This window comes from Pongo pygmaeus, chromosome 9 (assembly GCF_028885625.2).
Source record: "Pongo pygmaeus isolate AG05252 chromosome 9, NHGRI_mPonPyg2-v2.0_pri, whole genome shotgun sequence".
Classification (NCBI taxonomy): Eukaryota; Metazoa; Chordata; class Mammalia; order Primates; family Hominidae; genus Pongo; species Pongo pygmaeus.
The window spans coordinates 40,976,429-40,988,815 of NC_072382.2; the positions used below are offsets into that span (position 1 = coordinate 40,976,429).

Below are 12,387 nucleotides of genomic sequence, written 5' to 3' on the forward strand. Positions count from 1 at the left end.
TTTCCAATAATCTTGTCAAGCAGACAACCAGACGCATATTTCAAGATGGGAAAAACAATTCTCAGTGAGTTTAATTAGCCTTATCAAGTTATTACAACTGGGTAGTAGAAATGGAATTTAAATCTTGGTTGATGTGGTATTAAAATCCATGTTCTCATTAAGTCATGCTAAGAAAGATGAAGAAATAAAGCCTTAAAGAGACTATTAATGAATAATTTTACATTTCAGATTGTTTTAAACATTCTGTTTGAGAAATATGATGAATCAATATGACAAATATGAATATCATCTCTATATACAACTTTTTACTTCTGAGTTCTTAGATGAATATTGTAAGGTTTTAAAAATGATGCTCTAAAAATGACTTATTGATAATTTAGTTCTCATTACCTTAGATAATTTTGTCTTGAATTCAGATTTATCTTTGATAACAAAGTCATTAATGAGACGAGATCGGTCATAAGTAGCGTGTTCTGATTCATCCGTGTAATCCTTATCTTTTCCTAGGGCTATAAAAGAGAAAGAGAAAGTTATATCCATTTCTATCATTTTTCTCTTTTTTTCATTAAATATACTAATCTCTCCTCTTTCATGTTTTCCAAAAGTTTAGCCTATATATATATACTAGAAAATATATAAAATTTGTGTGGCATAATTTTCAAATAATCCATACATTCAATAAATAAGCACATAAAAGTAATCACATGAAAGCCTGCCTATTATTTACTAATGCTGACACTGATAGTGACTTTCAGAAGAATTAAATGCATCTATGCTATTCAATGTACTTCAAATTTTTGAAAATAAAATCGTATCATTTGTTTTGAACTTGAAATTTTGAAAAAATCATATTTGTTTTGAACTTGAAGATAGTGACATTTGTAAGAACCGTACAAGCATTTATTTGCTTAATTAAAAACTGCATTGATCTTGAGAGTCTGTTTTCTTAAAAGCTGGAAAAATTTGAAGGGTGCAAAAAGTCTGAGAAATAGTAGAAAATATCTTAATAAACATTACAAGAAATATAAAATCAGGGGATTGAAACACCTGTCAGGAAAGAACAGAGAACACTGAAAAATGATGGTTACTAGTGGAATAGCCAAAGAATAAAATGCTATAATATCAGTTACATATAAGGATGTATATGAACAATGAATAAGCTGTAATTAATGTAAAATAGCATAAAATAGGAAACCTCTATGGTGTCTATATGACCAAGAATTCTTGACACACTTCACTAAATTTATATTCCATGTGATATAAATATCTCTTCAAATTAAAAAAGATTGCCGTATATTTAGCCTTTTCAAAGATATCAAAACATCTTAGAGTTATTTTATTAGATCAGTTGATATCTATTAAACATGAATTTTGACATGGAAAACTTCAGTGCTTTCAAGATTTCAGTCAATTAACTTATTGTACAGAAGAAAAACAATTTTGTTTATAGTATATCCATTCCTTTATAAAATGGTTAAAAACTATTAAAACATAATATGTTACATCGTGGGCAGCTAATAGTATCAGGTTCTTAGTGGTATAAACTAAAATTGTATAGGTCATCTTATGTCTTAGGATGCAGTTAATAGCCAGATATGTTAAGAAGCTCTAAGCTTTTAGTGGTTACACTTAGACCTATTAACCATACCTAACTTGTTGATGGTTAACATTTGCTAAGTGCATGCAATAAGCCAGAAACTTTACCTGTATTATTTTCTTTCATTCTGATGACAACTTTATAAAGTGGGTATAATTTCTTCCTACATTTAATAATAAGCAAAAAAGGAACATGGAACATGCCAAAGTCACTAAACTAGTAAGAGGTACATCTAAAACTGAAACAAATTCTGATCTGACTCCAAAGCAGATGCTTGTGAATATAATGTTTCCCCCATATTTAGGTAAGTTACTTTGTATTCATTCAACTTTTGTTTATTAAACAACCCTGATATGCAAGATACTCTTTTACAAGTTGACATTAGAGTGGCAAACACAATTCTGCCTTCACAGAACATTCAAGTAAGAGAAGAAATGCAATTTTAAAATAAGTAAAATATTAAGTATGTCTTGTGGTCGGTGCATTTGAGAAAAATACTGTAGATAGGAAGGATGAAGGTGTGAAAGGAGTGGGGGGTGTCATTTTAGTAAAGAACATAGTAATATTTGAGCAAAGATATAAAGAGTGAGGCAGTTAGACACACAGGTAAACTGGAGGAAGAATGATCAACACAGAAAATTTTAAAATGCACAATCTGGATTTGCATTGAACTGTTACCTAAGCGTGAAAGAAACTGAAATTTTGGAGTTATATTCTTGGAGCAGCTACCAAAACCCTACCATTGACTGCCAGTTTGTAAGGCATAGAGTGTTTTGTTTTTTTATTTCCTTGCCAATCCTTTCTCCCTCCCCCTTTCCTTCCTTCCCCCCCCGCAGGCACTCTCGAGGGTGCTCGCTCACTTGCTCACTCTCTCTCTCTGTCCCTGTCTTTCTCTCTGTCTCTCCATCATTTTCCCCATTGGTTATTAGAGAAGCAAGAAATCCTGGTTTGGTTAAACAGCAATCGGCAAACGGCATGTGCTGTTGGGGAGCAGGCACTGGCTTGCGGATCACAAGATGTCATTTCTCATTCTAAATCTGCCACTTCCTTAGCATGCAATTTCCTTTTCCCAAGTCTCTAAGAGTCCTCTAAACTCTAAAAATATCTAAATATGAATTTAATGCTTATAAAAGATAAAATGACAATTTACATTAATTATTTTATTTTCCATGGAACACAAGAAATTAAACCTATAGAAGTTCATTACTCATTTCCTGCTCCTATTCCACTCACAATTTAGTTTTCTAGGCAGAGATTTTTTTGTTTACTTTTTTCTTTAATTCCTATAACTCATCTATTTCTGGAAAAGAAATACACAGCATCATCTTGCTGGAGGAAAGCTAAATCAATTTTGAACATTTGCCAAATACCACCACATTAATGAAGTTTTTCAGACCTTTTTTTCCCTACCCTACAGCGCTGACTAGAGCTAATCATTTTATTTTCTAAATTCCTTCACATTTGTTTTCTTTTTTTTCTGCCCTCCCTTCCTTCCTCCCTTCCTTCCTTCCGCCCACCCCCCACCCCGCCCCCTGCTTTCTTTTTCTTTTTCTTTTTTGGTATATTGGGGAAGTCAGCATAATATCTGGGTGAAAAAACTATCTGTACACCAAACCTCTATGACATGCAATTTACCCATGTAACAAACATGCACATATACCTCTTGAACCTAAAAGTTGGAAAGCAAAGAAAATTTTTCAATAAATATGTATTAACAGAATAAAAATGAAAAAAGAAATATATAACAGAAGTAGAAAAATTCAAGTAAATTAACTAAGAGAACACATAATATTACAGTATGCAGATAGTTTTAAATCATTGTCCTGATGAATGATATACAAAGATATTGCTATGGCTTGGATATGGTTTGTTTGGTCCAGGTCTCATGTTGAAATTTGATCTCTAATGTTGAAAGTGAAGACCGGTGGGAAGTGTTTGGGTCATGGAGGCGCGTCCTTCAATATGTTTTAAGAGCAAAACAGAGCACAACTGGAAATGCATTGTAAAATTGTAATCTAAAAGAAAGAAAATCTGTGTTAGCAGGAATGTTCCTTTAAGCCTATGAATAATAAAACGTAGAAACTATTGCCATCTTAATAAACAAGTTTATTCTAGTTACACAGGCTAAAACCCTAGGAGTGATCTTGACTCCTCATTTTCTCTTGTACCCTACATCAAATCCTTCACCAAATTCTTTTAACTTAGCATGAAGCATTAACTCTTTAGTACATATCACTCTTTAGCACATACCACTAACATGTAATGTGTTTTTACTTATTTGTCTTTGTTCATTATTTGTTCCCCTCACTAAGGTATTTTTTGTGAGCCTGGCCTGGCCTATATATATGTATATGTATGTGTGTGTGTGTGTGTGTATATATATATATATATATATATATATATATATGTGTGTGTGTGTGTGTGTATGTGTACATTTTTTCCCACTTTTGTTGTCTTGTTTGTTGACTGCTTTCTCCTTAACATCTAGAACAGGGTCTGACACATAGTTACCATTCAATAAATGTTTATTGAATGTCTAACTGGATTTAAATGCCCAAATCCTGTCTAAACTGTCTTTAAATTATAGCTCAAAGCTGATCATTTATCAACATCTGATTATAGTTAATTAAATGAACAGAAGTCCATTCGATTCTCCAAAATGATCTTCCTGTATCCATCTTTTGCTCCTACCACATGATAGCCAGGGTGGCCCTTTTAAAAACCCAAGAAAATTGATATTAAATCTCTATTCAAACCTTCTAATAATTCTGCATCTCCAGGTAAAGCCATAGTCCATAGAGCAGCCCACTGGGCATATGCATCATCTAGCTCCTTACTATCATTCCCTGTCCAGCTCCTACAGCTCTACCCTCATGCCCTCCAATCCAGCTGTACCAGGTTACTTGATGTAAAGTATGTTCTCACTGTGGGGTTTTTGCACTTGCTTGTCTCTCTGCAGATAATGCTCAATCTCTGTTTTAACCAGGGTTCTGTTCACTTGTCACCTCATCAGAGAATCACTGTTTGACCATTACTTCTAAAATACAGTCTCCATAGTTCTCCCTCTGCTCACAATGCTTTATTATTTTGTATTGTTTTTATCAGCACCTGACATCAAATGATAACACACACACCCATATAAAACATATATGCTATATATGTACATATACATCAACATCTGGCTTTGAATGTATACATTTATATGTATAAATGTTATATCTATCTTCTCCTAACTATAAGTGCTATAAGTGCAGTGACTGTTTTGTTCATCACTATATCCTGATATTTAGTTCATTGTTAATTGCATTGTAATCTCTTAGTAATTGTTAAATTAAATAATAAATGAATGGTATGCTTATATATGGGAATATTTTGCATCCATTAAATTGCTTTGCAGACTGACAATGTACAGAAATGCTTAAACTATAATCTTAAGTTAAAAAGCTGTTTTAGGCTATTCTCACACATTTCAATTGAAATATAATTTTCCTTCTGAATGTAACTTTGTAAAACAATATAAATATAAGGACAAACAGTGAAAAACTATAGTATGAAGGTAATGTAAAATGTGTTATCTATTTTAACTAGGTAGTGGTAGTCCTCTCTCCCTCACAGATATTTTTTTCTTTCTTGCTAGGAGTTATTTGTATCATAACAGCAGAATTTAAAAAGCTTTTTAGAGTTAGTATTAGCATCAGTCAACATCTGAGAGCAACAATGGAGACAGCCATATTGCATTTTGGTTAATGAAGCTAATTATTCTGCCATCAGTGAGATCTTCTGAAACACAAATGAAACCTACTAATGTGTTTTGGTTGTTCTCAAGGGCACAGATCCTTATTTTTATGAAATCCTCCCTATGTGGTGATGAGACATTTATTGCACATATGCCCAGAACATCAATTAAATTTCAAATTAAAAAAAGTTTAAGCAATAGCACTAAATTACAATACCAAATATTATATCATATTTCCTCTTTTTAAGATGACTTTCTCCCACATTGTAACATTTCTGAAATCATGGCAGTAACCTATTTTTCCTAAAAGCTCTTATTAATTTGATGATGCTTCCTATAATTGATAATGTCTTAAAATCTAAAAAGATCAAAGAGTTAAGAAAAACAGATTTTCACACACAAAAAAAAGACAACAGCTTTCTGGAACAGGTGGTAACAGTTACAGTAAGTCTGATTATGACAAATAGAACTCTTGCTGTTCCCTAGTAGCAGAATAATAGGAAGGCATACATCCATAAAAAATGCAGTCTCAAAGCTCAGTAAAATCGCTTTATATGTTGAAGAACAAAGGCTGTTATAGTGGCAAGGGAATCAATATTGGTTTCAACAAATCCAAGTTAAAATCTTTGTTTTATCATTTGTTAGCTGGGTGGCAGTGGGTCCGTTACAGTTTTTTAACGTTAGACTTTAGAATAAAATATTCCCATAGAATAGTTCCAAGGATTAAATGCAAGAATCTATACACAGTTACTCAAACACATAAATATGTATTTTCTTCCTTTTGTTTTCATTCAATTCACAATTTGAGTATTGAAACAACTACAAAAAAATAAGTAATTTAGGGCTACCAAAAAAGTCCTATCTTTCATTTTAAAGCCTAAGTAGATAGGAAACAAGGTAATTACCTTGAGTATGCCAGTGGAAAATTTTAAATTTAATCTATAAATCTGTTTTGTAATCATCAGTTGTATGCTTTATGTTGAAAACTTATGCTGACTTAAGTGAGAATGCATTGTCTTTTAAATTTTGTTTGCATATCAGCATCAGTTCAAAACTTAAAGGAACTGACCAATATAATATAGCAGACTATTATGATCACAACATAAACCTCACAGCTATCTCTGGGAGTAAAATTTTAATAGCTAAATTATTCCAGCTCAGTCATTCTTCTTTACTATAATGTCATTTTATTTTGTTACTCTGTTACATTGCATTGTTTCAGCATCTGAAAATCGATGCTATACTTCCTGGAGAATTTTAAATGTGTGAGTAGATCTCTGACAAATATTGTCTAATTTGAGTCTCACAACAGCTTTCACTACAATTCTGCTCAATCTCTGTTTATAAGAAGAAATTAATATTGATATCTCCATTTCTCAAATCGGAAAACTCAGGCAAAGATGGTGTGTACCCAAGTAGTAAGTGACAGGGTTGGTACCTGAAACTGGACCTTTTGACCACCAATAAATTTCATGATTTTAAAAATTATCCTACAGAAGCTTTCTGTGAAGAATAAATTCATGAATGGTCCATACGTGGCTTGCTCTGTGATTAAGACACAATAACAACAAGGACCCAGACTTATTAATTCTTTGGGGTTCCTTTTTTGCCTACTTCTCCCTAGCCCTAGTGTTCTAAAGTACTACCACTAGCCAGTAGCAATGAGGGTACTGACAGAGCTGTGCTCAATGAACAACATAGGGAAGCAAATCCTGCAGCTAAACTGCTTTCCATTGTGTCAGTGTGCTAGTGTTTTCTACTCACCATCTTTCCCTGCGCTCTTCCAATCCTCACCTATCCACCCATGTCAGTGAGTAGATAGCTTGAACCAAGCAATATGAGTAAGGCAAACATAAGTCACAGTTATTATCATCTAGTGAACAGTCATCCAAAGTGCTATAATAGAAAGAAAGTAGCATCTAAATAACTATGTATTAGGGAGGACTTCAGTAAGACTGATGTTAGAAAGGCAATTCTACAGGTGGGCGCAGTGGCTCACCCCTGTAATCCCAGTGCTTTGGGAGGCCGAGCTGGGCGGATTGCCTAAGGTCAGGAGTTTGAGACCAGCCTGCCCAACATGGTAAAACCCTGTCCCTACTAAAAATACAAAAAATTAGCTGGATGTGGTGGTGGGCGCCTGTAATCCCAGCTACTCGGGAGGCTGAGGCAGGAGAATTGCTTGAACCCAAGGCAGAGGTTGCAGTGAGCCAAGATCGTGCCACTGCACTACTCCAGCCCGGGCGACAACAGCAAAATACCGTCTCAAAAGAAAAAAAAAAAAAAGAAAAGGCAATTCTACTACTTAAGAAGAGTTTTGTTTTAAGCCTTTAAATACTCTACATAAAGGTCTATCATCACAATTTAAATAAAAAAGAGAATAATATTTAGATCAGGTCCTTAGTGAGAAAATTAACAAAGCACTAACTCATAACTAGTGAGAAAACTCACAGCAATAAATGACATCACAGAGAGCAAAAAAAGGGTGTGTTCTACAGCAGATTCTCCAAAGAGGAGATGTGTGTGTGTGTGTGTGTGTGTGTGTGTGTGTGAGAGAGAGAGAGAGTGACAGACAGAGAGAGAGAATGCTCTTTCATCCATTTGTCTGTCCTAATCCTAAACGTATTCTTTAAGCACCTACTATGGGTCAGGTACTATTCTTGATTCTGGTGCTAAAGATGGCAGCAAGATTGACAGTTTCTGTCTTCCGGAAACACAAAATTGGGGTGAATAACCTAAATAAGTAACTTTAGGTAATCAGTATTATGAATAAAAATCCATCAAGATTAGGAGACAGAAAGTAAGTCTGATGTGAACCTGGCTTATTTCGGTGTAGAGCCCTAGGATAAGCACATATTTATTGTGAACAAGGAACACAAGATGGTTGAGCTGTCTGCAGCTCGTGAGAAAAGGGAAGCATTAGGAAATGGCCTAGAGAGACCAGATCCAGATTCTGTAAGGTCTCTGAATACCAGAGTGAGTTTGTGTTTTAAATGTAATGAGAAACCTGGAGAGACAGGAGCACAGAAATGATGGGATTTAATCTTCCTTTTATTAAAGCTTTCTGTGAGTCCTTCGTGGAAAATCATCTATAAGGAGGCAAGATTTTGAGCAGGGAGATCTGTTAGGAAGTTATTGTGCCAGTGTACCAAGAGAAGGTAGCAGACAGACCCAGGAGCAGCAGTGAATGTGGTAAGCAGTAGTCAGATTCTGAATATATTTTGAAAATTGAGGCAAGAGGACCTTATGTGTTCAATAAACAATTGACAAGATTTACAGTGACTGTGAGACTGTCATAACTGAAAAATATGTTCCTTCAGTGTAATTGCCTCATTTCTGTAATCTTAAGTAGATTAGGAATATTAGAAGAAAGTTATTTCTTTGCTATCTTCATATAAAATGCTTCTAGGAAAAAATAATGGGAATTAATGGATATTATCTATAGAATAAAAGTTATAGAATGAAAGCAAAATCACCGTGTACTCCTTTGACCATAACTATTTAAAGAAATAGACCAGTGAGTATTCCACTGAGCTAAACTATTATGTTTGTAGAAAGCAAATAAATGTTTCAGAACTCTAATATGAACCCATTCCTGAGGAAGTCATTTTATAACATTAGCAAAATGTTGATTTTATAACAAGATTAGAATGTGTGTGTTTGGGTTGGTTGGACTCAAATTATGCTGGTCTTAATGAGCCCTAAATATTTCTTTTTTTTTTTTTTTTTTTTTGAGACGGAGTTACACTCTTGTTGCCCATGCTGGAGTGCAATGGCACGATCTTGGCTCACCACAACCTCTGCCTCCTGGGTTCAAATGATTCTCCTGCCTCAGCCTCCCTAGTAGCTGGGATTACAGGCATGTGCCACCACACCCGGCTAATTTTGTATTTTTAGTAGAGATGGGGTTTCTCCATGTTGGTCAGGCTGGTCTCAAACTCCCAACCTCAGGTGATCTGCCTGCCTCAGCCTCCCAAAGTGCTGGGATTACAGGCATGAGCCACCACGCCCAGCCCTAAAATATTTCATTTGTAAGTTACCTGAGTTTATAGCCACATGGGCATGGGAAGAATCAGGCATCAGGCACTTGTTAATGTGGATTACTGTGTCCTTGTCATTTTCCAGCATACTGAGAAGAAAAAAACGTAGGCAATGGTAGTGGGGCTTCCAAGATTAATAAAGAAAATTATTGCCACACCAGGATTTCAAATTCACTGCTACAAGGATCAGCACTTTCCAGAATAATTTTGTGAGTGTGTGGGGGTATATGGAATGCTGCTCTGGCTTTGTGAGCTGCTTTATGAAAAATAGAATTAAAGGCTATGTGATGTCAATAAAAAATGAAGAAGAAAACAAAAAAAATCAAAACTTTCCGACTCAATTAGGTTTTTAACTAATCATTACCCAAATATATTTTAACACGCAGCTTTATCTTCGCCTTGTACTTTCTGCCTGAAACTTATTAACATCTTACAGAACTAGTGTCTTTGGAAATCACTAACCACTTTTTACCTTAAGGCCTTTGTGCCTAGTGTGGTGATTAAAAGAGAAGGCTAGAGATCAAGGCTTCCTTGGTCGAAATCTCAGCTCTCCATTGACTAGCTATGTGACATTTGGCAAATTATTTTCTCTCTTGTTGAATAAGTTTCCTCATCTGTGAAAAAGTGCTACCTAATTAAAAGGGTTGTTATGAGAATTAAGTGAGATAAGACAGGTAAAGTGTATAATAATAAAGAGTCCAGTAAATTATTGTTTATCCATCATGCCATCATTATGTCATAAAAGTACCCCCTAACCTTTTTTTTTTTTTTTTTTTTTTTTTGAGGCAGAGTCCCACTCTGTTGCCCAGGCTGGAGTGCAGGGGTGTGATCATAGCTCACTGTAGCCTCCAACTCCTGGGCTCAAGTGATACTCCCACCCCAGCCTCCTGTGTAGCTGGGACTACAGTCGTGCCACCATACTTGGCTAATTATTTTCTTTTTGTAGAAACAGGGTCTCACCACTTTGCTGATGCTGGTCTTAAACTCCTGGGCTTAAGCAGTCCTCCTGCCTCAGCCTCCCAAAGCACTGGTATTACAGGTGGGAGCCACCACACCCAGCCTAAAATCACTTTTGATGGTCACAGAAACAGCTGTTTAGTGTAGATCTCTCTGGGCCCAGCAGAATTTGGTGTGAAAGATAAGCTTAGTGAGTGACTGAATAAAGCAATGAACAAATATTTGTTGAACCCCCATGATGTGCTAGGAGCTATGATGAAGTTATACCTTTTTATTTACTTCAAGTCCTACTAAGAATGGCTCATTGATCCCAATTTACTAGTGAAATCACTAAAGCTCAGAGAGGTTAAGTAATATACTACAGTTACACAGCTAGTGGATATAAGAATAAAGATTTGACCAATGGCTGGTTGGAAAAATAACATTTTTTTTATGATATATACCCATCCTGTTAGGGAGCCTTAGTAGAAATATCCTTCTCTGAATCAACAAAGCCATTAATATTTTTTCCTTCATGGTTCTCATTTGGAACAATGAGAAATATCAATCCTCAATGAAACACTGACCACATGCAGTTAAGTCTGCCTCAGCATTAATATTCTCATGGGGCAGCTCAAAGTGGTTAACTGTAGAAAAGCCATTAATAAGATGCATTAGTTAGGAAATTCCCATGCAATAATCAGCCCAATGCAGGAACCTGGTACTCTGCACGCTAAAGGCAAACTTAGAGAATGTAACTGCTTTGCATTTAAAAGAGAACATGTATTGTCAAAATGCTTACTCATGCTTTATTTAACTGTACTCTTGGTATATTTGACATTATTTTACTTGATTTCTTTTCAAAGATGATTAAAACACTCATATTAGGCTGGGCATCTTCTTTTCGAAGACAATTAAAACACTTACATTACGTGGCTCACGCCTGTAATCCCAGCACTTTGGGAGGCCAAGGTGGGTGGATTGCTTGAGGTTGGGAGTTTGAGACCAGCCTGGCCAACATGGTGAAACCCCGTCTCTACTAAAAATACAAAAATTAGCTGGGTGTGGTGGTGCGCGCCTGTAGTCCCAGCTACTCAGGAGGCTGAGGCAGGAGAATCGCTTGAACCTGGCAGGCGGAGGTTGCAGTGAGCTGAGATCGCACCACTGCACTCCAGCCTGGGAGACAGAGCAAGACTCTGTCTCAAAAATAATAATAATAATAAAATAATAAACACTCATAGATACGCACCAAACTCTAAAAGAGTATTTCCCAGCCAGGTGTTACATCCAGTTGGATTCCTGAAATGCTTAGTGATACTACACAGTAAGCTGGAGAACTGTACCTCACCTTCATTATAAAGGCAAACACCTCATCATTTGTATGTATTTTAACTGCAGAAGCTATGATGTCTTTCTAACTTGAATAAATGACAGATTGATGCTGGGGGATGTTAAAATAGTGAATATGAGATACAGTGCCTGGAGAGATATAAATACAGGTCAACTGGAACAAATAACTGAGACACACAAAAGTGATGAGAAAAGAATCATAAAGTTACGAGCATCCAATTATGTTAAGCATTCAGAGAAAGTGCTTTTTATATTTGGAATGGCAAGCTGTCAAAAATAAAATGCAAGGAATTAAATGGAAGGTTTTTCAATAGAGTGATTTTTAAACTATACATTGGTTCTAATTTGGAGGACAGGTTAGTGAAGGGTGCCTTGCAAACTTTCCCACCTGTATGGATATTTTGGACAAGAAAAACTTCAGGTTTGTTTTTTGTTCTTATTTTTTAAATTGGAAAATAACTGATAATATAGGTTGAGCATCCCAAATCCAAAATGCTCCAAAATCTGAAACTTTTTGAATGTTGAAATGATGCTCAATGGAAATGCTCACTGGAGCACTTCAGATTTCAGATTTTCAGATTTGGGATGCTTAGCGACTAAGTATATAATACAAATATTCTAAAATAAAAAAAATTGAAATCTGAAATACTTCTGGTCTCAAGAATTTTGGATAAAAATACTCAGCTTGTAGTAATCTTCTGAATTAATTACTACAGGAAAGGCCTTTGTAT

At 35.3% G+C, this 12,387-nt stretch overlaps 1 protein-coding gene across 1 annotated transcript in view; it reads right to left on the reverse strand.

The window, feature by feature from the left end:
• The window catches only part of ANO3 (anoctamin 3), a 327,529-nt gene that overhangs the window by 200,971 nt on the left and 114,171 nt on the right, over nt 1-12,387 (reverse strand). Inside the window, exon 4 of the mRNA XM_054440329.2 lies at nt 391-509. Coding sequence (XP_054296304.1) covers nt 391-509 — 119 coding nt within the window. The remainder of the gene's footprint in view (nt 1-390; nt 510-12,387) is intronic.